At 51.7% G+C, this 25,370-nt stretch overlaps 8 protein-coding genes across 8 annotated transcripts; 3 read left to right on the forward strand and 5 right to left on the reverse strand.

The window, feature by feature from the left end:
- Positions 1-1,285: 1,285 nt before the first annotated feature.
- Positions 1,286-6,004, forward strand: stcS-2 (putative sterigmatocystin biosynthesis P450 monooxygenase stcS; the record flags this gene model as incomplete). The annotated part of the gene is made up of 8 exons (XM_036635631.1): positions 1,286-1,474; positions 1,532-1,691; positions 1,777-2,792; positions 2,853-2,923; positions 4,557-4,860; positions 4,917-5,303; positions 5,354-5,561; positions 5,613-6,004. The coding sequence occupies 8 exons, from the start codon at positions 1,286-1,288 to the stop codon at positions 6,002-6,004; spliced, it is 2,727 nt and encodes a 908-aa protein (XP_036500024.1).
- Positions 6,005-7,192: 1,188 nt separating this feature from the next.
- CYP7B1-1 (25-hydroxycholesterol 7-alpha-hydroxylase) lies at positions 7,193-8,997 on the reverse strand (the record flags this gene model as incomplete). The annotated part of the gene is made up of 3 exons (XM_036635632.1): positions 7,193-8,189; positions 8,246-8,695; positions 8,780-8,997. The coding sequence occupies 3 exons, from the start codon at positions 8,995-8,997 to the stop codon at positions 7,193-7,195; spliced, it is 1,665 nt and encodes a 554-aa protein (XP_036500025.1).
- A 960-nt stretch (positions 8,998-9,957) lies between these two features.
- CGCS363_v003784 (Heterokaryon incompatibility protein 6, OR allele) lies at positions 9,958-12,504 on the reverse strand (the record flags this gene model as incomplete). The annotated part of the gene is made up of 1 exon (XM_036635633.1): positions 9,958-12,504. The coding sequence occupies one exon, from the start codon at positions 12,502-12,504 to the stop codon at positions 9,958-9,960; it is 2,547 nt and encodes an 848-aa protein (XP_036500026.1).
- Positions 12,505-12,918: 414 nt separating this feature from the next.
- On the reverse strand, positions 12,919-15,598 carry CGCS363_v003785 (putative phosphoglycerate mutase; the record flags this gene model as incomplete). The annotated part of the gene is made up of 5 exons (XM_036635634.1): positions 12,919-13,506; positions 13,559-13,856; positions 14,452-14,475; positions 14,529-15,065; positions 15,120-15,598. The coding sequence occupies 5 exons, from the start codon at positions 15,596-15,598 to the stop codon at positions 12,919-12,921; spliced, it is 1,926 nt and encodes a 641-aa protein (XP_036500027.1).
- Positions 15,599-16,156: 558 nt separating this feature from the next.
- CGCS363_v003786 (Uncharacterized protein) lies at positions 16,157-17,567 on the forward strand (the record flags this gene model as incomplete). Its single annotated transcript, XM_036635635.1, has 2 exons — positions 16,157-17,025; positions 17,081-17,567. 2 exons carry the CDS (start codon positions 16,157-16,159, stop codon positions 17,565-17,567), a joined length of 1,356 nt encoding a protein of 451 aa, XP_036500028.1.
- A 591-nt stretch (positions 17,568-18,158) lies between these two features.
- Positions 18,159-19,527, forward strand: asaE-9 (MFS transporter asaE; the record flags this gene model as incomplete). Its single annotated transcript, XM_036635636.1, has 3 exons — positions 18,159-18,407; positions 18,466-19,040; positions 19,098-19,527. 3 exons carry the CDS (start codon positions 18,159-18,161, stop codon positions 19,525-19,527), a joined length of 1,254 nt encoding a protein of 417 aa, XP_036500029.1.
- Positions 19,528-19,746: 219 nt separating this feature from the next.
- On the reverse strand, positions 19,747-20,649 carry CGCS363_v003788 (uncharacterized protein; the record flags this gene model as incomplete). The annotated part of the gene is made up of 1 exon (XM_036635637.1): positions 19,747-20,649. One exon carries the CDS (start codon positions 20,647-20,649, stop codon positions 19,747-19,749), a length of 903 nt encoding a protein of 300 aa, XP_036500030.1.
- Positions 20,650-22,226: 1,577 nt separating this feature from the next.
- Positions 22,227-23,926, reverse strand: PNLA (Pectin lyase; the record flags this gene model as incomplete). Its single annotated transcript, XM_036635638.1, has 7 exons — positions 22,227-22,534; positions 22,776-22,816; positions 22,903-22,954; positions 23,022-23,283; positions 23,341-23,463; positions 23,512-23,563; positions 23,622-23,926. The coding sequence occupies 7 exons, from the start codon at positions 23,924-23,926 to the stop codon at positions 22,227-22,229; spliced, it is 1,143 nt and encodes a 380-aa protein (XP_036500031.1).
- Between the last annotated feature and the right edge of the window lie 1,444 nt (positions 23,927-25,370).

Genomic DNA, 25,370 nt, shown 5'->3' on the forward strand with positions numbered 1-25,370 from the left:
CCCGCATTCATGGACTAGACAAAGTCCCGCAGGTGACGAGTGCGACCTTTTAGTACATTACTGCAAGTTCGAAGCCAATTGTTGACATTCGTACGCGTCTTCACTGAGAAATTAGCGTTACCGTCCGAGTACGAGAGTTTCTGTTGTCTCTCTTAATAGATAGGCACACATACATCCTTGCAAGGACCGAAACCGATAAGAAGGATTTCAACACACGATCTACGGAACAATTGTGAATGTCGCAAACTAGCCATGTTGATTGAATGAAATCCGTCGTATTCGTGTTAGTCGGTTAGTCGGCTCAAGCCGAGGTTTGGAGTTGGTTGGAGCAGCTCACACCGGTCTGAAGGGCTACCCCAGATCATCCTGTACTTGACGAAAGCTGAAGTGCATGGTGTCACCTCACTAGATTGTTTGCTTTTTAGAGGAGCCCCTCAGCATCGTGCGAGTGCCAACGGAATGCTTGGCGGGAACCAAGGGTGTGGCTGCCATCCTTCCCGCGCTCAAGGTTCTGACAGAAATCCTTGGCTCGGTCCATCATGCGACCTGCCAGTGAAAGATGGTGTGTTCGACCCGGCTCAAAAAGACCGACCAATCCCAGCGGATGTTTTCTCAGAACGTCCTAGCTATGCGAATAACAACCCCTCAGTCAAGCCGGTGTCCAAATTCCATGACGAGCTTTTTGTGTTAGCGTATATCGTCTATCTGCATGTCACACTCTAGTGCGCGAACGAGAGTCGCTTCTAGCCAACCACGATCCTTGAGTTACGTTGCCCGGCTGGAGTGTCTTGCATCGTCATGTTTGATGGGGTCGTGTTTGGAGATGGTGGGCGGCTCGTCCATGCGCCAGCTGAAACGGAAGACTTTAAACCCGATGCAAATCAGGTGGATTGGTTTTTAAGTACGCGGCTACCCGCCACAGACTTCGCGTGCGAGCAGTTGTGTTTGTGCTTCTCTACATTGTGTGTGGGTTTAACCTTCTATCATGTTCAACAATCTCCCTTCCATTGCGCTTCTAGCGCTTCCGGTTCTTCTACTTTACCTCTACTCGGTTGTTTACTACCGCCGCTTCAAGCAGTTTGCGAACTACCCGCAGGTGAAACCATCGTTAATATGGGGCCATATGAAGATTATCAATGAGTTCCATCAGCGACGCGACGAGAAAGAATGCCAAATCGGTACCAGCCCCCCGTTGCGATTTTATTGAAGTATTCTGAAGTCGTAAAACATTTCATCTAATGCAGTTTAACCGCTAGACCACGCTCTTGGGGATATGTGTGAGACAATGGCAAATCCCCCAGTCATGTTCTTTGACCTCCGCCCTATCAGCCGACCAATGCTTCTCATCCGTAGTCACTATGTGGCTGAGCAAGTCTCAAAACAGTCCAAAATGTGGCCGTATAGTACGCCAAAGTCGGACACTATGGCATACCTTTGGCCCCTAGTGGGGAAGAAGTCGATTGTGTTGACAAATGTGAGTTCGGATCTGATCGGCCAACTACTGCGATGCAATTTACTAATGATGATTCAGGGACCAGGCTGGAAAGACATGAGAAAACACTTCAACCCCGGATTTGCTCCACAGCACTTAATGAGCCTGATGCCGGTGATTCTGGAAAATACCCAGACGTTTGTTGCTAAGCTTGACAGGCTTGCAATGACAGGCGAAATATTTGAACTGGAGCCGCTTTGTACCAATCTCACATTTGATATCATAGGCAAGTTTGGTTGTCGACCATAGTATTCTCAATATGATGACTTATGATGTCCCCGCAGGTGCCGTGACCATGGACGTTGAACTGGGCGCCCAGCGCCCAGAAGAGCAGCAAGGGGACTTCATCAAGAGCTACAAAGAGTTCCTTCTCTCTTACAGAGAGAAGGGCGGCATGCTCAAGTGGTGCGAGAACCTGTTCTCAGACAGAAGGCGCAAGGTTCTCGCCGAGAAGGTGGATGGCTTCCTCACAAATGTCATTCGAAGCAAGTTCGATGACATGAAGAAAACCAAGGCAATATCCAGTCGGAGCATCTTGGCATTGAGCCTCAGCGACACCGATGTTCTGACCCAGGAGATTATTGACGGCACGAAAGACCAGCTCAAGACCTTCATGTTTGCAGGACATGACACCACCAGTATCCTTCTGCAATGGGCGATATACGAGCTGTCCCGGACCCCGCGCGCCATGAAGACGCTTCGTGCGGAGCTGCAGAGTCTCTTCGGTCCAGATCTCAGCCCCGAAGCTATCCGCAAGGCCTTGTTACTGAAGGGAGATGAGATTACGCAGAAGATGACGTACACATCTGCGGTCATCAAGGAGACTCTGCGTCTCTACCCTCCAGCTGGGTCAGCACGCTTATGCCCTCCAGGGTCAAATTTCCACATCCAGCTTCGAGATGGCAGCAGCCTCTGTGCGGATGGAATGGTACTGTACAACTGCGCAACCCTGATCCAGCGTGATATTGAAGTCTATGGGAGCACCAAGGACGACTTCGTACCGGAGAGGTGGCTCGGGAACACCGACACGTCCATGGCAACGAATGACGATGAGAAGGCTGGCATCGGAAAAGCCGGCGAGAGTGAGATTCCGGCTGCAGCCTGGCGACCCTTCGAGAGGGGTCCAAGGAACTGTATTGGGCAGGAGTTGGCGAATATTGAGGCTAGAGTAATTCTAGCATGCGTTATTGGCGGATATGATTTTGAGAAGGTCGGCTTGGGTGAGGCGACGCTTGGTGTCGACGGGAAGCCAATCATCAATGAGAAGGGCCAGCACCGGTCCAACACCCAGCTCTACAATGTGAGTCTTTGCCTGACATGCAGGTTTTCACTAGTAAACAATGCTAACGAATTGGGGCAGACGCGACAGGTCACAGCTCGGCCAGTGGATTGCATGAAAGTCAGGGTGAAGAGTCGAGACCGTTCTTCATAGTTTGCGGGGTCTTGACCACTGGTGGAGACAAAGACATGGACAAGTGTAATTGGAACCGCGTGGCAGGAGGAGCATGGGGATCGCGATGAGCTTGATTTCTGTGTGGTCAGCAGAATGGTTGAAGCTTCGACATCGAGGCCTCTCGCTTGAGCTGAAGTAGACATCCCAGCCAATCTAGCTAGCGCATTTTCTCTCTGCTCTCGACGTTTCAAGTTCGTTGACATACGAGGGAGGCTGGAGGCTTTCCTCCTTTGACGCCCGTTTCTCGCGTGTTCTCTTTGTCACTAGATCACGTCAAAGATGTAGCCTCGAACGGTTGATTCCCATGCTATTTTCTTTGTTTGTTGTTGTCCAACGGACGTCGTTAAGCCACCAACGATCAGCTTGCCTAACTAGCGGCCAGCTGCAAAAAAGAAATAACTCGATGCCAAGAATGGGCGCTGTCGAGCGGCCGAAGAGGGCCAGATCCTCATCGCGGCCGATGCTGCAGGAATATTGTTCCCTGCATTCAAAATATTGTCTCTTCGGCGGTGTATTCGTGCATGAAGCTGTTGAATTTCGGCAGGGCTACCCCCTGACGGGAGCTAAAGAGTGCACGTCTCGGGCGTTAAAAAGATGCGACGGGACTGCGGTCAATGCGATATCGGATTTTAGCCAATGGGGGAAGATTTCGGTATTTTTCTCCCCAAAAACAACAATCTGATATGGCTACATTGGTGCTGCAGTCCAGCCGCACAGGCAAGGGTCGGGGCAAGAGGAGACGAATTGGGCGTGAAGTCTGTTCCCCGTGCCACACTAGCTCTGAAGATGGTTAAGACGTACACGAGTCGCCGGCTTGACCTGACATCTAGTCGCCAAAACCGCGAAACTATTGAAGGTAGCCTGCGGACCAGGAGTCGGCCCCCATTCTTTTTCTCCTAGCATAACGCATGGCTGGGCCTTTGTTGATATTGGAAACTCCATTCACCCTCGCCTGAGCGCAGGGTCTACCAACCACGTGAGGACAACAGATTTAGGTATCATTAACCGTAAGGATCGCTAGCTGGTCGCCACATAGAAGCTGGTCGCGGAAGAACGGCAGGCTGCCCGTCCCAGCAATGTGGAACGATCCCGAGAGCCAGGAACCTTCCAGACTAGCCGATGCTTGATGAGATTTGGCAGGCGGCAAACAAAGAACATCGGGAAAGATGTGGACTCAGAACCCCGTTGATTTACGCTTGTTTTACGGTTATGTCTCGTCGATCTCTGTTTCTGTTCGGAGTGAGCCAGGATGTCTCGTCACCAAGTCCACACAACCACATCGCATCTCCAAGCAGAAAGTCGACATGCTATTTTGAGGCTCCCGCGATGCATCGACACTTGATGACGAGGCTCCTTAAATTACGACGAGTGTACGGGAGAGGCTGGAATTTCTGTCCAAAAGGGCATGATGCCCGGTAGACTGTGAGCTGAGAGTGCCTTGCCGGATGCACAGACAAGGACGGTTAGTCGAAAGGGCGCCAACGTTCGCGCGGCGCGTCCGGTGGCTTATTGAGCTGAGCTACTCACCATTTAGGCCCTTTCCCGAACTTGCACCACCAGGACTCTGTTGACATGGAGACTCTAGTCGCAGAGAATACTGACAGACACCAGCGGCAACATAGGTCCTGGATGCATTCATGCTGGTGCGTTTGAACTTAGATATAAACCCTTTGAGATCCCGGCCTCTTTCTCGATTATCCCACTCATCACCCTCACACTCCACTCCTCCAGCATCACCAGCTTCATCATCTCGTCCGCCTTCGCTTCTGACATTTCAATTCCGGCTTCCCAACTCGCCAACTTCGCAATGCGTTCCGCTGTCATCATCGCTGCTGTGGCTGGCATGGCCGCTGCCAATCCCATTGTCGCCCGCGACACAACCGCACAGGACGGTATCGACTTCGATATCTTTGATGTGAGAAGGCCATCTAAGCATTTAAATCTCGACATCCAAGCTAACCTGTTGTATAGGCCGCCCCCGAACCCACCAAGGTCGGTCCGGCCGTTGGTGTCGCCAGCGAGAAGGCGACCTACAATGTTGCTTCCGCGTCGGCGGCCGCTGCCGCAGACGCCACCCAGAACCCCGTCTCGCCGGACTCGACTCTCGCAGCTCGCGACAACGCTTCACCCAATAACTCAGGATGCAAGACCAAGGAGCCCACTGGTTATGGGCCTACGCCAACTTCTGACACTTACGACGCATTCATGGCGAACACCGCCTACGACTCCGTTGCCAGCGCCGCCCCTACTATTGATGGATACAGTCGGTCCTTCCAGGCTTTGACAGGGGCTCTTGAAAGCACAACTTACATCAGTTTTACCACATTGAAGACCTACGACCCCTACCTGTGCCAGCAGGTCAGTTTCCATCTTGAATGTTGTTACTAATTGAGACTGACGATACCAAGCAATGCGATGCTGCTCCTTTCTGCTACGCCTTTAACCTCTACTTTGAGAGAGATCCCTTCTACTCACCGGACTATGACATCTGCCAGGACCCCAAGAGCACCATCAACATCAAGTGCAGTCTTTTTGGTGCTCAACTCGACTCCAACTCTGCTACGAACGTTGGACAGTGGAGAGCCGATTTCCATGTCGGCATCAAGGGTTCCAACGGTATGTCTCTTTTCTTCTCTTGTCATTAGAACAGAGCTAACATGGTTATAGGCTACATCAAGGACGCGGCGCCTCCACAACAATCAGGCTTCTCAGGACCTACCGAGCTTGGTGGCGCCATCAACGCCCCCAGCAATTACATGGGAGCCAAATGGTACGCTGGTCCCTTCGACCCCAGCCAGTGCGCCTCTGCTTGTCTGGCAACTACCGCCTATGACAAGAAACACCCCAGGTCTGATGGCACTTACGATGCCTGCAACTTCTTCAACGCCTACGTCCTTAGCAAGAACGGCAAACCCCAGGGAACCTACTGCTCCATGTACACTGTGGTTTGGGACAAGAAGTACAGCACCAACTACGGCCAGTACCGCGGCAGCGACCGCTACACTGTCTCGCAGAGCTACGGCTACAGCCTCACCATCCAGGATAGTGGCAAGCTTTGAAGCAATAGCTGAGCTTGAATATGGGCTTGGCGGTGCTCTGTTTTCCGAGCCACCTATTCAAATCAAGATCGTGCCGAGCGGACCACTTGATCACATTCTTTCTAGATGAGTAGTAGAATGATTTTGCATAGAGATTAGAGTGCTTTGTTTTTGAGTTTAGATAATGATAATTCGATGTTTACCCTAACGCCTCGCACTTGCAATGAAGAGAACCATGCTCAATTGCTCATGAAGAAGTCCGAAGATGTTCCCTGTTGGTTTGGCTTTGCTCAGTCCCTTGTCGCCAACGTAGTGTCACCTAAAGAAGGTCACTCAACATAGATAAACCTTCCACCAAGTCTTTCGCTGCTTGGTTGTCAAAATGAACTGCGCCAAGTTCTCTCGTCGCTTAATATCGGTCTCGAGCCAGTCGCGGTAATTAGATCCGCCGGGATATGCCTGGCATTTCTTGCAGAGCGAATCAGGCACGGTTGCTTGGAAGTGCTTCGTACGGACCCAGCCGCAGTTGTTGCCGGTCAGTTTTGCATTCTCACAGGGAAAGTGGAACTCATCAGTTATGTAGTTGACTGCGTTGGGGTGGGATTTTGAAGGCTTTCGCTCCACCAGGACTGTCTGAGGTTCCTGGCAGATCTCGCAAGTGGCTTTGGCAAGCTGACACATGGCTTCTGTATGACGGGTCCTTAGGCTTCTGTTTCCGATAGACCTACTCGGATGTGAACTGATGCTTAGATGGAATGTTGCTTAATGATAAAAATGGTTGTGAATAGAAAGGTCCAGCAGGCCGGCGACAAGCCGCCTTTTGACCGATTATGCCCTTGGGTTAGCAACAAAGCACTCACCGAAGAATACATTTGTTTTGTTGTTCTTGAACTATGATTGAAACAGTTCTTTGTACCCTGGAGCAAAGCACACGACAACAATGCGGCGAGTCCGAGGAGCTTCCCATCAGTTATGTTTCAACGATTGCATTAGTATTTCTGGCACGTCTACAAAGCTGAGGCATTAGACAGAACAACGCCGATGCATATAATTCGCCAACTAAGAACATCGGCCAGGTAAGACCATATTTCTTGTACCCAATCCATCAAGCTTGGTCCATGCAAAAGCATCTGGGCACTCGAGAATGACAAGGAGGGGGACGATGTCAGCAAGCATGTTTCGAGTCTGAACACTTAGTTTGAGAATCCCTCAGCTTTTCCCGTTGCTCGCAACAAAGGCCCATTCAACATCTTCCCAACCAGGTCTTCGCCTAATTCTCACCATCATGTTGTCCTGAACAGTCTGCAATGGTTTGGGCACCGCTTCGGCTAGGTTATTTTTGATAGGCGGCACTTGCACTCGGCCACCTTCGGGCGTCTCTATCTCAAAACCCAGAATCAAAGCAGCCAGTGCTCCTAGAATCTCCGCGTCGGCGAAGAAGCGACCGGGGCAGAGGTGCTTGCCACTGCCAAAGGGGTTGAAGGCACGACTCTGCGTGCGCTCTCGTTCTTTGTCTACAGCCAAGAACCGTCTTGCGTCAAACTCGTGTGCATTTGGACCCCATGTAGCCGGATCAAAGTTGGTGATGATGGAGGGAACCTGGACGTTGGCGCCCTTCTTCAACAGATATGACTGTGTAGCCGCCGTCTCTCCAACTGCCGTAGTCGGTGTGTAACTGATTACAGTGTCCTCAACAACCCTGCGCGTGCCGGCATTGCGGTTCGTCAAACGCATGACCTCTTTGTATGTTGACAGTAGAAGGGGACAGGCCGAGCTGAGCTTTGCTAAGGGGAATGTACACTTGCGAGGCCAGTGGAACTGCAAGACATTCTGTCCATCCGCGGCCGTTTCGTTTTGGTCCTGAATGACCGCGATATCCAACAGCTCCTTTCGTAGTTCTTCAACGAGCTTTGGGTCGCGAAAGACGTAGCATGTCATCCAGAAAAGCGTTGGGATTGCGTTTGTGACACTAGCAAAGAGCATTCCGAATTCGTGATCGGCAACGTCATCGCTGGGTAATCCCCACTTGCGATTGACCGCCACGCGCCGCTTGACAACTGCGCTGACATTGGAAATTTGATCGAATTCCTCGAGAAAGTACTTTCTGAGGGCTTGCTGAACCCTAGAACGGCCACCATAGGCTTGGCGTGCTGTGATGGAAGGGAACGGCTGCATTAGAAGCTGAGACTGGCCTGCATCGTAGTCCCTGTCGTATAGATATGTTAGGGCTTGTCCTTAACAGAAGGTGGATGTAATACTGACCAGAGATCTTGTATTAATGTCGGGCTGGCTGTCAGGGAGCTTTTGTCGCCGAAGAGAGAGCCCAAGGTAGCCTTGGTGAAAGCATCTCGTAACCACAAATACAGAGTTTTGTTTTCAAGTTCCGGGCCAACGGAGTTGATGGTTTGTGAGATTCTTTTCAAGACGTAAGTATTCATCTCCAGCAGATCAGGCCCAGGAGATAGCGGTGCATAAGAACGATGCTGATCGTCAGTCCACGGAAGTGAACCGTCTGTAGGGGGGTGATGGAACAAGTTCATGATATTGGGCCCGAAGCCGACCATCTTTTCTGCGAACTCTGCCATAAAAGGAATCAGACTTAGAGCCTTGTTTCTCATAGCGACTTGGCTCAGTTGGGGATCTTTGATGATGTACATCTTCTGAGAACCACCCATTGAGATTGAAAAGACTGGCAGGTTGGGATTTTCATGACTGCAGCGATCCCACACTCTCCGCGTCAGCTGTTGTGTTTCTGATGGCCGGAATTTAAACTCCAGGATATGACTTCCAACGTACCCGAGTTGGCGATAGTAATATTGTCTAAGTCCTAGTAGACCAATAATGTGGCCGACAACTGGTATCTTCGGCTTCAACGCCGGCGGCTCCCTCGGATCTTGAGAATTACCTCGAAGCTGGGACCCGCCGACGAGGAGAATGGCGGCCAAGATAAGAAGCAACCATGAGTCATAGCCATGGCTAGCGAAAAAGGTCCCTGCCAGACTGATGGAAGCCATATATGATATTGATGAGGCACGGTCAGAGTCACAGAACACAGTGGGACAACTAGTCTGCACGTCCTTGAAGACGACGCGTCGTGCGATTCAGCGTGGTGTGTTTACTATTAAAAGGAGGTGCATTGGTCAGTGCTTGTGGTGGGGCAACCGGAAATTTGTTGATCGTACTCAGGTTGTCCAGGCCCGCATATGTACTATCAATATGGAAGTAACACTAGGTAGGTAGGTACCTACCAGCCGAAGGCAAACCTTATAGGCACTGTTAACGTCATACGAATAAAGGGGAGCAGCATGGGTCGGCATGGTGGCGTTTACTATATGTCCTCATTCTTGTTGGAGTTTCACACCGACAAGAAGTCTATGTTGAGGTTCACCTAGAGGTCGCCAGGGTCAAAATCAGGTGGGATATTCGCTAATCTCTTCTCCGGGCCCAAGTTCAGAACCGGGCTGATGCATCATGAAGCCGGATCAGTGCAGTCGATCGCACCAATTTGTCTTTGGGCACAACGCCACTGCTGCCTGCTTAAAACCCCCCACCCCCCATTCACAACAGATGCAATGTTGCGGTTTCTTTCTTTTTTCCCCTTGGTTTGATCTTTGTCCCCCTCCTCATTCTGAAAGAGGCCCCGCCAGATGTTTTCGAACTTTCCAAAGCCAGCGTAGAAGCGTATTACAAAGACCATCTTCTAGAAGACTGACATAAGATATTTCACCTATATGAACTTTTGCCACGACATGCCCCGAAGTCTACCTACCTAGGTGATTGAGTTCAAGTCTTGGGTCCTCGATCCGTCCCTTATATATATTCGGACCTTCAGACCGTCCCTCGCGCCTGGGGGGATTGCGCCTCACGCATGACGGTGATAAATACGGCTGCTGTCTCAACCAAACCGACGGTATGACTGATCTTTTGGAAGCAAAACTTGAGTTACCAAGAAATTTGACTAGGAAATGTGATTATTAGACTAACTTGATGCGATCCAGCGCCTGCTCTTCTTTGACAAGCAAATCTACAGCCTCTCCGTTCATGATACCAGACACATAGGTCTCACCCACAATTCTGTAGCCATTGTCCTTGCATCCACGGAGGATAAACGGCACTTGTGAACTGATCAAAATAGCAACATGATCACCCGGATGAGCGTTTGCAGGACCAATGCCCAGATATCCGCGCGTCGTGACAAAGAATCGACGTCCTAGAGCATACTTCTCCACAGGAAAGTCGACTGTTTCCTGAGGAATGATTGATGGTATCTTGGCAAAGGTTTTAAGAGCTCGTTTCCTTCTGCGTTCGGTGCTATGTTCATCGGGACTAATGATGCCGTTGATCCATTTTTTGCAGCGCGATGTGGCGCTCAGCGCTCGCGCTCTTTTATCGTCTTGGATGCGACAAGTCCAGTAAGCATCCGGCACGACTGCTGGAAGCTTGAAGGGGCGGTGATAGAGATCGTATGGCTGCGAATGCCACAAGTTCCCCAGCTCTCGAAATCGCTCCATCTTTTGAAGTCGTTCTGCTTCTGTCCAATTCTGTGGGTCAAAAGACTTTTCAAATCCTACAGCCAGCCAGCCTCTATCCTCGCCAGCACCTCTCATGCGCCGAGAATTTTTGTTGAAGATTTCAGATATCTCAGACAATTCCACTTGACCTGGCTTGGTTGATGTCAGCGGCGGTTCCGTCCTGCTCCATGCTGGCGGCAGCCGAGGAAGCCAATCGTCAGGGCTTGTTGATAGATCAACGACCTGTCCAGCGAATAAAGCATCCCAGAATGCGCTCTCTCTAGCATCCTCACTTTCGTATGGATTCAAGTCATGGTTTTGAATCATTGCCATACTCTTGCACTGAGCGACAGCGATCATGAAGTGAGTGGAAGCCTCCCAGTTTGAGTCTAAATCCTCAGGAAATGGTTCGTGTGTTGACTCGATGGTGTCCCAAAGCATTCCATCCACAATCATGCTTCTGAGATCATGCGAGAATGTTGGCGTACTGCTGGTGGCTTGGCCTATTCCTGCAGAGTATGGCGGTCGTTTCTCTTCTGTCTCATCAAGCCAATCCCGGAGGAATGCTCGCTGGGTTATTCTCTCGTTGGATGTCATGATTCGATCGAAGATCTCAGACATGCTTGTTTCAGTTTCGGCATCGATGCGAGGCTCACTTGGCAAGCACGTCAGCACAAGTTCCCCTCGCCGAATGAGGTCTTGTATGGTATTTTTGGCATCTGGTGGATCTGGTGGCAGTTCGCTCAATATCTCTGCTTGAGATAGGGCGACCGCTACACCTCTTATGTCTTCCAGAGCCTCTTGTGCCATGTCTCTCGCTTTGCTGTGCGTGGTGGGGTAGCCAATGGTGTCGCCGTTCTGCTGCGGCACAGCCCACCAAGGGATTGCTTCCTTGACCTCGGATGCCCGGTTAGGCAGAGGTGTTTCTCGACGCTTGAGAGACCAGTCAGGAACCCAAGATGGTCTGCCACTCAAGTTATCATCCAGTGACCCGGAACAGTGTTGCAGTATTCCTAGCCCAGGGGCTCTGACTGCTGTGATGATTGCAAATCTGTGGTACAATTCCTTCGCATCGATGCCATAATCCACACGCAGCTGCGTCGTGTCCAGCCCGGGTCTGTTCCTCAACATTCCCTGCAGAGCGTAGATCTTGTCCCTCGGATCAGTTGCGTCAAAATGCCGATACTTGGAAACTAGTTGCAAGAAGTCGTTCTGGTCAAATCCCGTGGTGTTACCTTTCGTATAGATATTCTCGCCACCCCAGCGGATCGACTCGAGATGCAGAACGCTTTCAACATGGGGAATCGACTGGTGAAGGCTGGTTTCATGAACTTTGATCCGCCCGCATGCGAGGACAAGGTCATGCCAGCTGATAGATTTGCTACCGCAACAAACTGTAGCTGTCATCAGCCCGCCCCCGAGAGCGCCCCAGCAGACTTCTTGAACGATCCAGACCCTGGTCCACCAAGGCCTATTGAGAAGCTTTCCTATCGCAGCCGCCGTCTCCGGCGGAACAGAAGGCATTCTGCTGTATACAGTTGACCTTGAGAGTACCGCTAGCTTCTCCATCGCGACGTCACTATCGTCGGCTGCTGGTCCAAGCCAGATGGTGACAGCGCGAGAAGCGATGTAGAGGACACTCATGACAGACACCTGTTGGTTCTTTTCGGAGACGTCATTCTGGTTGATGCACACTGCATCAACCCAGATTGTAACCTCTGCAATTGGGTCTCGGCGCTGTCGTAGAAAGCTTGCTAGGTTTGGCGTGATATTCAGAAGGTATGCCTCGTTGACTAGCACAGGTTCGCATGGTGCTTCTCCTCCCCAAGTGTACGACAGCGTCTCAAAATGTGGACGAGTGCGACCACTTACAATCTCTAGTCGGCATGCAAGCGGCTCGGTTGAATCGTTCGCGGGTAAGAGGTGAAGTAGTCGAAACTCCAACTGATCGTGGTTCAGAGGTTCGTACTGGTACGGCCTGGTGGTAGTGGCATGAGCTTGGTTTTCCATTCTGTCAATTTCATATAATTGAAATTCAAACAGACCGTAAGACTTCGTGAATTTGAAGTAGATGATACTGGAAGTGAACGGATTATCGGTATTCGCGGGAAAGAAACCTTGTTGTGGGGTTTAGGCAACAGCTTAGGCGGCCTCCCGCAACTCACAGCCATGGCCTGATCCACCCCAAATCTGGAGGTACTTTTGTAAAAGCAGTCCTTGTTAGTTTTCGGATTCCATCTTCACCAAAGTTATAAGGGGCCATCCACGAATAATGCATGATCGAGAAAGTAATTGAGAATCTGAAATGATGCGCAGACCTACCACATAGTGTACCCACTGGGTACATTTTATGCGGCGGAAGAATCAAGACCAAGTTCGAAGTTTACCTGATTAGTTATCAATCTTCGAACTAAATGAGATAATCTATGCTGAAGTCGCAACTCTTTCTCCCCGGACCAGCACTGCGATGCTGGAGCCCTCTCGAACCCGGAACTCTTCCTGGCCCCCAACCCGCAAGATGGCAGCTATGGCGTAAGAGTGGACGGTTAATGACACGAATTGGCTGGAGTCGGTCGAGAAGAGCTCATCCAGAACCTGCTGCTTCCTTGCGACATGACTTTCCGTGGTCTCAAACTGGTCCGCCTTCCAGAGCTGGTCTTCCTCGGTGAAGCCAGATTCGATAATGTACTTGGGATAAGCTCCTTCGATCCACGTCCTCGAACTCCTCTTGTCACAAGTATGGTCGGTCATGCGCTCTCTCAGCCCTTCTTTGATAACAGGTCTGAACTCCTGGCCTCTACCCTCGACTAGATCGCCAAAGACAAGCTTGCTGGTCTCGAGGCAACGCCGAAGAGGACTCGTGTAGAATGATTCTGGGAAGGGAACTCCTTCAGCAGCCGTAGCAGCCTTCCAGAAAGCACCCAGATCTCTGGCCTGATTGATGCCGGTATCGACAAGCTCTGCATCGAGCCATGTGACGACCCCATCGCCGTCAAGTCGTGACCAATATCTCTATTGTACGTTAGAAAAGGTCCGGCCGCCGTCACCAGAAGGCGTTGCTCACATCCCACTCTGCCGTCCCAACCTTGGCCGCCTGGACATTGTGGTACCCGAGGCCGTGTCTGGTTAGGTAGAGTACTTTGTAATCCACCCCAGCGGGGCTTTCATCGTTGAGTCGGTTGACATGTGCCGCAAAACGGTTCCACGGCTTAGTATCCCCGCTTTCTTGACGTTGTGGCGAGTCTCCAAAAGCTTTGTCAAGGAGACCTAGGCCGGCTTGCGTCGTCGCTTTGCCTCCAGGACTGTCATCGGCTGTTTTGCAGTAGTCTATAAAATATTCCGGAAGAATGGTGAATTTGTATCTAGAGATAGGGTTAGCGGGTGCGGTCATTTTTGTCGCTGCAAGGAGTGCGGGGAAGACGGCGCGTGGAAGTGTGTAATTTGAAGGGCGGATGCTGAGACAGATGACAAGTTGTACGGAAGATGAGCAGCGAAGAAGGCTGACTTGGCAATGATCTGGATGACTCAGGTATATTCGTCATGGCATTTGGGGGAAATAGTTAGTCTCACTGAGGCTGTGCTAGGCGCACATTCGGCTGGAGCTGCAGTGCTCGCTGTCGTGGCGCTTTTCATCTCACCCACACAGTGTCGCCATCTGCATAAGGATCTAGTCTCAAACGGAGATCCCAAAGCCAGTTTTGTGTGGTTTGGTATGTATCATCTACTGGGAGAATATACTATTTGTATAGGTCTAATTCGTCCTTGACAATCAGAGAAATGAAAGCTCGTCGCAATGGATGAGAAGAACAACGATGCTCAATAGCTAGCTCCCCTCGCAGTGTACCCCGCACTTCCTTCCCTCCGCTAGGGATGCTTACGGAGGCATACTGCAAATTGATAATACTTCACAACTTCGATACTACTTGCGGCGCGACTTCCAGCTGCTCCTGTGCTAACTTCACTGCATGTGCTGCCATGCCCCTATTTTGATATTAGTCATGTTCTCATTTTCCTGCCGTTGCGTATCAACTCACCATGATGCTTGATATCCTGCACCAGAGGCACCGTAATTATGTATTATCAACCCATCCCCGCCCTTCTTGGCCTCAATTCTAGGGCCGCCCTTGCGGTTTGGTCTTAAGCCCACACCATGCTTGATTACCTTTAGATCCTCAGGCCTGCCGAGCTCGGGTGCCAAAGCACAGCATCTGTCCATAATCTTCTTCGCCAATTCGGGGTCCACGTCCTTGTCCCAATTGCCGTCCTCGCGGCAGCCACCAAGGACGATGCCTCCGGCGAGAGGACGCTGGAAGACATATGTAGTGTCGTTGTCTACCCGACGAGGGGATCGAAAGTACATTCGCTCCAGTGGCTGAATGGGCTGTTCCACCAGGACCGTTTGCCCTCGCGTTGGGTACATGGCTTTGTCTTCAACTCCGCCGAGATGATATGATCCTAAGCCAGTGCAGTTGAAGACAGCTACGACGTCGGCAGAAATATGAGCCTCTTTGATGTGGGTAATCTGACGCCGGAGCAGAGACACGCCCCCTTGCCTACATTGTTCCAAAAGCCTGGGCCGAGTTAATCACAGCAGTCAATCTGAGTTCTAGATGGGTAACACCAACCATTGAAGGTAAATCTGGGAATTGATCACAAAGGTGCAGGGCAAGTCTAGTCCAAAAACAGCCCCCTCAGGCAGCTCATTCTCGTTCAGCGAGACTGCGCCACCGACCAAACCATCATACCACAATTTGCCAGTTCCTTCGCTGAGTATCTCGGCATCCTCAATCTTCTGGTCAAAAATCATTCTAAGAGGTGAACTCTTGATTCCTGCTTCGGGAGTGTGCTTGGCAATTTCCCTGAACCTCTCAAAGGTAACGCGGTCGAATGACTCGAGGAGCCCATTGTCGCTTGCTGAGGAACACCAATTTGCGCCGGCCCATGGGGAGCAGTAGTCGATATGGTAGTCGCCAGGGAAGTACTCTGCTAGAATGGTGATGCGCGCTGAAGGATATTTACTTCGGAGGGTTATCGCTGTTGAGAGGCCGATTACGCCGGCCCCAAGCACCACGAAGTGCCCATTGTCCGAAGACGTTGTAGCCATGGTGTAGTTTCTCGGTGTCGCAATAGCTGGACCAAACATGCGACGAGGCAGGAAAGTTGAGATACTACTGCCGTTCCGGAGAGACCGCGATATGGTCCGGTCATAGCTGTGGGGTCGCGTCGAGGATAAGTCCGAGATCGGCGTTTATCGACCAGGAGTTGACTCCGGTTGCGGGCGTCACCGGCCTTCATAGGTCCACATTTCCGCGGATGAAAGCATCGGGTCCGTTGTGACAATTCCATCATATGTCGGAAGAATCAACTCCGTAAGTTTAGTATCTCTCAATTCAACACGCTGTCAGATATCCCCGTGACCGCGGGCTCGAAAGAATGCAGCGTCGGGGAGCCCCCGACCTATGTCGGCTTCATGCGACCTGCCAATCTTGGGATGCGCTATCGTCTTTTAAAGTCGGTATTTCGCATATCAGGACCCGCTGTTCGTCATTCTCACCGACGAATCCCAGCCCCGCGATAAAACGCCAGCTCCCCTTTATGAATATGGATTGAGCCTGGGAGGAGCACCATCAACTTAGAATCAACACCTCTCCACCTGCCTAACATGAGAATCACCAACTCTGAGCCGCACTCGTTCATTAATCTCCAAGGAGGATGGCCGACTCCCCGCTTGCACCCAGTGAAAGACCTTGAGGCTGCTTCTTCCTCCTTGTTCCGTCAAGAAGATGTTGCGAAAGACCTTCTTAGATATGGAGCTGGACTTGGGAGGCCGTCTTTGCGAGATCTGATCGGAAAATGGCTGAATGACTTTTACCAGCCGACTGCCGGCTCGATTCCAGGCGTTCGAATTGGCGAGACAAATGGTGCATCAAATGGCTTAGCGACAATTCTTCAAAAGTTCACAGACCCAGTCTACACCCGCGCGGTCTGGATGGTCGAACCTACATACTTCCTCGCATGCCCCATCTTCAGAGATGCAGGTCTCGCGGGTCGCATCCGAGGCGCACCAGAAGGACCGGACGGCGTGGATCTTGACTTTCTCGCAAGCGAGCTACAGCACGTCGATGAGACCTGGCCGGACAAGACTTCAGGACCTAGCAAATCGGCAACATTGGGATATCCCAAGGTCTATCGCCATGTGGTCTATCTTATCCCAACTTTCTCAAACCCTAGTGGCAAAACCATGACTTTAGAAAACAGGAAGAGACTTGTGCAGTTGGCGAGAAAGCATGATGCTCTGCTGATATCTGACGATGTCTACGATGTGCTCCGGTGGCCGGCGAAGGAGGGTGTCTCGGCTGAAGCTCTTCCAAAGCCTAGCCCACGCTTGGTAGATGTGGACAGGGAGCTAGAGGGCACATCAACGTTTGGAAACGCGGTCAGCAATGGCTCCTTCTCCAAAATTGTTGCTCCTGGCATGAGGCTTGGTTGGATTGAAGCAACTCCTGTTTTCTGCACCACCATTCGTACTGTGTAAGTGCTTCGCCCATGCCCTCGATCTTGGCAAAAGGACTGACTTTGTTTGCAGTGGCGCTACGGCTTCAGGTGGTGGGCAAGCTCACTTCTCCTCTCTCTTCGTGGAAAACGTGCTCACAGAGGGGGCTCTGACTCGGCACATCAACGAAGTTCTGATTCCTACCTACCAGCAACGCTACTATGCCATGGTCAACACAATCAAACGTGTTCTCTATCCGCTGGGCGTGAGAATTGCTGCGGAGGAGGCCGCACAAGAGAGCGGTGTCGCTGGTGGCTTCTTCCTCTACATAACCTTTGGCGATGGCGGCGCCGACTTTGCGTCGGAAATTTCGCGGGTTTCTTTTGAAGACTTCAACTTGAAGGTTGGGCCAGGCCAGATATTCGGCGTGCCTGATGACCCTTACAGTGAGCAAAGGGGCAGGGAATCATACTACAGCGGCGCAAGACTTTGCTGGGCGTGGCATGAGGAGGAGGAAATTGTTGAAGGCATCGAGCGATTGGCGGTTGTGATCAAGGGCGTTCAAAAGGCGCTGAGATAGATCGTTGTCAAAGGCGAGTTGGACAAAATTGAGGTTTCAATCGTCCCCCCAAGAATCAAGAATCAGAATAACCATTCTGACAAAGACCAAATGTTTCGGTTCGGGGCTCCGGCCCGTTACTTCGCCCGATGCGCGAGTCGCCGCCTCGGACAAGACCTCCGGACGCGTCCATAGGCTCGGCCCGAACTTTTCTGGGCTTAAGCTCGCGTCATTCGGGGTTGGCATGGTGAGCGAAGCGAAAGTACCCGTATGTATGGTGGAAATTCGTTCACCCTGCAGTCCACATTTAGGTAATGGAAATAACGTTGGAGGAGCTTCCCCGTGGGGCTCCACTCCAAGCGCCGTCTGCTCGAGACTAACCTGGGGTATTTAAGGCTCTTTTGCCAAATTCAATCTTAGAGGTAACATCTCCCGGCCGGTTTCTGAATTGTCCGGTGATTTTTCCGGATATCCGTGTTGTGTATGATGGAGAAAGCGACGATTCCAGGTCCGGGAAATGGGGCCGGTGAGCCAGTTGATGAGCCCCGAATGCCGCCCGCATCGGGTCCGAATACCGGTGGGGAACATGAGCGCCATCTTGACCCGAGAACCATGGAACAAGGCGTGACCACGATTCCTGAGACCGATGCGGCTGCCGACGGGTTCCCTGAAGGTGGACGAGAAGCTCTCACGGTGCTGTTTGGCAGCTGGTGCGTTCTCTTATGTACCTACGGTCTGGGCAACAGCATCGGCGTTTTCCAGACATACTACGTCAATGATGCGCTTCGAGAGTATTCTTCATCCACTGTATCATGGATCACCAGTTTCATGCAATGGACCATGAACTTCTTGCCCATCATTGTACGTCGCTACTTTGATTCACAATACCAATTGAACTTTCAGCTGACGTGAAGACTAGTGGGGATTTGTCTTTGACAAGTACGGGCCACGATGGATCCTCTTCGGCGGTACCATCACGTATGTGTTTGGCATGATGATGGAGTCTTTGGGCACCAAATACTATCATTTCTTCCTCGCTCAGGGCATCGTCTGTCCCATCGGCGCGAGCGCAGTGACCAGCGCCGCCATGTCTTGCCTCGTCACCTGGTTCCATCGCCGACGCGGGATGGCCTTTGGCATTATGATGTCTGGATCCTCTTGCGGTGGCATCATCTTGCCCATCATGATTCCCAAGTTGATTGACAGGGTCGGTTTCGGTTGGGCGATACGCTGCGTTGGCTTCATGTTTCTGTTCCTCCTCATCATCGCCAACTGCACAGTCAGATCTCGGCTCAAGCCAGAACAAAAGCCAGTAGACATGAAGGAGTACTTCCGGGGTATTCGAGAACCAACCATGATGTCGACAGTCTTCGGGCTCTTCTTGGTCTTCCTCGGTCTATTTGTTCCGTACAACTTTGTGATTCTACAAGCTAGAGCTCAAGGCATGGACGAGGAATTGGTCATTTACCTGCTGCCAATCATGCACGCCGTTGGGTACGTCGCCAACCTCGGTCACTGGATAACTCCTAATTACTAACTGAGTGGAAATAGAATCGTCGGGCGTATCGTCCCAGGCTTGTTGGCTGACAGAGTCGGCCGATACAACATCATGATTACCATCGCCACCCTTACGGGGATTGCTTGTTTAGCGCTCTGGATCCCGATCAAGAATGACGCCGGAATTCTCATCTTTACAGCAGCATTCGGCTTCTGCTCATCTGGTCTGACATCTATCGGGCCCACCCTCATAGCTCAGATCTCTGACATCAGAGAAATTGGTGCTCGAACCGGTACGGCGTTCGCATTCCAGTCTTTTGGTGCTCTCACGGGCAGTCCTATAGCGAGCGCAATTGTTGATGCACGCGGAGGTGACTATCTCGGCTTGCAACTGTTTTGCGGGTTGGCCATATTTGCATCAGCAGGTGTTTTTGCATCGGCGCGGTATTTTCAGAGTGGTGGATTCAAGCTACAAAAGGTTTGAAGCTCGGGTCGATTCCTCAAGCAAGCTATGAATTCGTAAATGCATTAGAGGTCAATACTCTGGTTTTCTGTCGCTTGCCTCGCTTCCAGTGACCTATGACTGTGTTGAGCTTTGTCAACCCATCCTTGTCCTGTCCTCTCCGGCCCAAGTGGAAGAGGCCCGTTCTCTCCGCTATCGTCTTCGTCGCTGTACCCGTCGCCATCGCTCCTAGACTTCTGATCAGGCTCCTCGTCGCTGTCGTCTCGCTTCGCGTCTTTCCCTGGACAAGTCCTTTCCAGTGTCGGCAACAGTCTCCTTGCCAGTAGGCCAATGCACCTTTTTGGAGGAAATGCGTGAAGTACCCATCGTCTCTTTCTGACAGCTACTGCCTGGCGTGTAGATGGCTTGGTGGCCCTGGGACACGGTCGATGCGTTATTGAGGTGGGATATGCATGTGCTTTGCTCGGTTTTGATGGGTGTTCCTGCCACGATCCGAGGGGAGAGACGAGAACGGCCGCTAGAGCTGCGGAGTGCCGTTTGGCGGTCTGGAAGAAAGAGCTCTGACGTGGAGGTAGGCAGGCGTTCAACGCCCGTGTCGTAGACGTGGTGTTTCTGCGAGGGCCTGAATCGGTCGATGTACTCCGCGTTGTCGAGCAACAGGTCGTCGTAGTCGGGCTTAGGCTCGATCTTCTTCGCATGACCCTGGAACCTTTTCAGGATACGTTCCAAGTTCTTGCCTGCATCTTTGAGATGTATAGAGACGTCGCGAGCGAGTGGGCCGATACTTGTCTCCCAGTCGCATCCCATTGACTTTTCAGCCTCTTCGACTTTTTGTCGAAGATTCCGGCAACTTTCACTCCCAGCCTTGCAGTTGTCGGGATTGGGCTCATGAAAGTCAACCAGTTCTAGTAGTCCCAATAGTTCGTGCCCGTTGTGGACCTTGTATCGAAACCACGCTTCGATGGCGTTGAGGCTTTTATCTTGGTGGGCCCCATGCGGCTTGACTGTATTGTCTTGGGTCTCCTCATCGCTGGTATCACCATATTCCTCCTGGGAAAGTAGCCTCAAGACGGCATGTTTGTCGTTTTCGTGGCCATCTTGCTCATTCGCCGTCGCTTCGGGAGCCAAAGAAGCATTAAGCATGTGTGTCTTGGAATCCTGACGACTCTCTTCGTCTGATGTTGTGTCCGAGGTGAGATCAATGACGGGGTTGAAAGACGTGGTTCTGTGCAGCTGGTCGTCATCCTCAATCTTCTCAATTTTGCAATGATCACTTGCTGGGATGTGAGGTGGGGAAACGAGGTTCATGCTGCGAAGAGTAGGTTCCTCTGAAGAGGGGTCCGTCTTGTAGCGCTTAGTGTCGATGGCGGACTTATCGTCTTCTCTCAGTCGCTTCGCAGTGCCTGACAAGTTCTTCTCCAGCCCGTCGAGATCATCAACCAACCGCTGAAGGACATCTCTGAGCTGTCGCTCCTCGTTTGCGCCAATACCTCCCCAGACCGTGTGAATGCCACGTCGGATCTTGGAGATCGTGTCCGAGGCACTCTCTTGGCCGTTCATGATTCTCTGACCTTCCTTCCTCTCGGGAGCCGCAGACGAGCAAGGCTTGGAGTCCATTGTGGTTACTGTATATATTACGGTCAGCGACGATCGGCGCGGTTAAACATGCTGGTGAGATCTTACTTCTGGAGTGCGTTGCGGTTGAATGGAAAGCTAGGAACGTATGTGGCTTTTATTTTCTCGCAGGTCTGGGAAGGTTGGAGGGTCGCAATTGAAAAGTCTGAAAATGCGGAGTGGAGGTTATTTAGGAAAGTGCGGCAAGCAGTTTTCAGCAAAGGAATGCTTTCCTGATTGAGTTTAGGTAACTTCTATTACTTATAGCTTGATCGGTCTATTATGATGTTTTAAATGCGGAAGGAGTTCACTGAGGAGTCGCTTTCCTTAAATACGCCAGTAAATACACAGTTTTAGCAGCTACGTTTGATTGTTCTACCTACCTACGTACTTTTGAAAAGGCAAGCCCGTTTGTATCTTTATCACATACAGTACAATTGGTATAAGAGAATCTAGGGTGTGCTCCATTGTATGAAAGTATCCAAAAACGATTTTCCATTTACCTCTCCTCTGAAGAAGGTTCGTGGTGCTAAACGTCTGGTTGCGTTGTGTCGGTTGCGGAAGTTGCAGTTTCTCTGAAGCACGGGCTATGAAATTTCACCGGTTCAAGCTTGATCCTGTGTGTTTGAAGCTCATTCCGTGTTGAACCGTTGGTAACTTTGTGTGAATTGAGGTGCTCTTCACACAGAGTTATGCTGTTCAGGCGGATTATTGAGTCGCAATTATCGCTTCCGTCATTTACGCAGTATTGTCTCTACTGTTGTAATCTCTGGTCTTGTCGTCCCTGATCGAAGTCGTTGGCAACACAGACAATGAGGCTGTGCAGACACATCAAAACGGCAAGGTCTCGGCTTGATTCCTACTGATGCTGTTTCAAGAGCAACTCGTCAAGTCCGCAATAGGGGACAGTATGTATAGAAGAATTGATGCATCAAGCATAGTATTTACGTCCTCGACGGTAAAAAGTAAGATATGTACATGAATCTGTCGTTGGTCACTCGTGTGCCTTGACTCAACCCCCTTGCTTCCTCTCAACTACTTCAACTGAAACCAGGCGACTCCTCCAGAGCCTCATCCCGGCCAGAGACAATCCCATCAGCCAAAGCTTAGATCTTTCCAAAGCCAGCGGTGTTGGGGACGTTCTTGGCGTCGTTGGCGGTGACAGTGGCAGCAACGTTCTTGCCAGAGAAGCTGGAGAGAATGCTGGTGTCGGAGCCGGAGAGAGAGCCAGAGGTGCCGTAAGCGTTGAGCTGGCAGGTGTGGCCGAGGTAGCTGGAGCACTGAGCGTTGGTGTTGGCATCGGGGCTGGAGAAGACCTTGCCGGCCAGACCAGACTGCATGGCAGCAACGACGTTCTGGAAGACGTTGCCCTCGAGGACAACCTTGGCACCAGCATCGGCCTCCATGGCGTGACCTGTAAAAGAATATTAGCCATCTGTAGTCTGTCTCCTGAATGAATCAACATGGGAAGGGGCACTGTCGCTGCCCGTCCGGTAACACATGGCTGGACCAGGTGGTCCGTGCACCCACTGACCCACTTCGCCGAGACGGGTCCGGCCCGGGGCCCGGAGGTACAGAAATCAAGCGCAGAGGTTGTAGAACGACCACAACATCATGAAATGCTTCAAAAGCTTGAGATATAGACTAATACATACCGGAGTTGGCGTAGAAATAATTGCCAGAGATGTGGACGAGGCTGTTCGGGGCAAAAAAGGTTAGTTTAGACATCTTAGGGCACGATGATGACGCTGGGTCAAATCGGGATATCAAAGTTGGACGTACGAGTTGCCAGCGATCTTGGGGGAACGGCCGGAGGTGTGGTGGATGTAGTTCTCTGGGAGAAATGGCGTTAGCACATGTACAACTGAGACTGGAGTGTATTGTGGTGAGGCGTGTCTTACTGCTGAAGGTGACCATGTCATTGCTGCCGGTCAGGTAGACACCCCAGTAGTGGTGGTTGTCGCAGGTGGCAGACCAGGAGGTGGAGCCGTCAATCTCGTTGTTGGAGATGGTGACACGGTTAGAAGCACCGTTGCCGAGAACGATGTGCTGACGACCGATCAGGGAGGTCTTGACGTGGTCGATCCAGACAAGGTCGGTGCCGTCCAGAGAGATAGCATCACCTCCCCAGACGTACTTGGGGTTCAGGTTCGTGATGTGAATCTAGTTTCATTAGCTGAGAGTTCCGAGAACTCAGTCCTAGGTACAGACTCAACATACGTTCTGGATAATGACGTTCTTCGCCGAGTTGGTGATGCGAAGACCCTTGCCCTTGATGACACCCTTAGATCCTTGGCCGATCAGAGACTTGTTGCTGCCGACAATGAGGGGGTTGAACGGGGCCTGGCTGTGTTAGAGAAGCTTAGAAACAATTCCTGTTCGATTTCCTACCTTGTCGTAGCTGACAGAGACCTTGGGGGCGTTGGGCTGGTAGTTGGTGCACCTGACAGCCTCGATATCAGTGAAAATGCAAGAAACAATGTTTCAGACTGTTTACGAACCAGTTGTCCTTGTTGATAGCGACCTGGCAGGCAGAAGCAGTGCCGTAAGGTGCGCAGCCGGTCTCGGTGGTAGTTCCCTCGGTACCGGTGAAGTCGAAGGTCTTGGTCAGGACAATGACGCGAGCGGAAGAGTCCTTGAGGTAGGAGGCAAGCTCGGCAGTGGTGGAAGGGTAGACGGGAGTGGCGCTGCCACCGCCAGTGACGCCCTTGGCAAAGCCTTCAGCGGCGCCAGAAACGGCGTCCGCGGCTGAAGCCAGGGGAGCAAAGGCAGCCAGTGCCGCGGAGAGGATAGATGCAGATCTCATGGTGCTAAGCTTTCGGAACGAACAGAAGTAGTAGGTACAAAAGAATGAATGTGGAGTCGGTAGTCGAATAAAGAGAGAATGTTGAAGAGCGAAAGCTGCTGAAGAAAGGATCTTCCCAAGTCAAGAACAGCCGGCTGATGTCGACGATATATACATTCTGTTGGTTCATTGTGCCTCCCTCTGTTTCTCAGCTCCATCTTAGTCTCGTCTCGTCTTTCCTTCCGCCGTTCCTCTCCGCCCCCTGAGCTGCCCTGCACAACCCCCACCAACAGGGACGAAGACGACAGACAACCTCATCTTACTGACAAGCTGTCTAGGCTCTAGCCCTCCAAGGCCTCAAAATCTGTAATCGGCCGAGGGCGCAAAGCAAAAACCACCCACACTACTTTCCGAAAATCCCATGGCGTGGGTGCCGGAGCCGACTTGTTCGAGGGATAGAGTGGTGGAGCCTCTCCACTGATTCGTGGGGTTTTACTGCGCTCCGAAACCCCTTCATCTACCACGTACGTTGGCGCCGGGGTTGTTTGGTGATAGCACCGGCGGCACCAACCGAATCGAGCATCAACAACAAGCCTCGCAAACGCACCGCCAGCGACTTCCATCAATGAGATGTAAAAGGAGCGGATTGCACGTCTCCGCCGGTAGGGCACGTGTAGGGGCCAAAGCCGGGGCTAGAGACTGCCATCGATGGAGCCGAGGAGCCCAGGTGCCTGGGTGCGTTGTCACGCGGTACCATCAGCGGCAGTTCGCACGTAGCGCATGCAGAAGAGACACAATTGCCCCGTCTGCAATGTCTCTCCTCGTAGGTATTTCCGCCACTCAACATGGGGTAATGCAGGCGAAATGTTCCTCTGCTGCATCCGAGGTCATCGTAGCTGGTTCTTGGCATTCCCAAAAGTCGTACCGATGAAACGGTTCGAATTTCCCGCCACGGCGCATTTGTTGGGTGGTGTCTTCTGGCATCCTTCCGCGCAATTCGGCACCTGGCATGGGGGCGCCTTCAACTGTGAGTGGTGGGCATGGAAAACCCAGGCGAACGGGGATGTGGGAATAAGCTAAGAAGCTTCTAGGCTCGGTCGCTCTCCGTTGTCATTATGTCTTCTCGAAGATGGATATGATCTGTTAAGCATAAACCCGCGGTTGGCGCATCACACACACGTCAAGGGCTCCAGTTCATCACCCCTGGCCCAAGCTCAAGCTCTCCCTTGACTTTGGGCGTTGCTTTACGCGTCGCACGTGTGCTCAGCAGGCGTGAGCCATGTTTGAACGAAAGGACTGCCAAGGGCATGGGCTGCGGATAGGGGATGATGAAAGAAAAGTAAAAGAGATTGCAGACTTTTTTTCATGCTTATCCGCGCGAGTCTCCCCTGGCCTGTTTCGAGTCAGAGTGGCACGGAAAGGCTGACTTGCTGGATGGGGTTAAAGCGGTCTGTAGTCTGGTGAG

This window comes from Colletotrichum siamense (assembly GCF_013390195.1).
Source record: "Colletotrichum siamense strain Cg363 chromosome Unknown KSG_Cg363_contig02, whole genome shotgun sequence".
NCBI lineage: Eukaryota > Fungi > Ascomycota > Sordariomycetes > Glomerellales > Glomerellaceae > Colletotrichum > Colletotrichum siamense.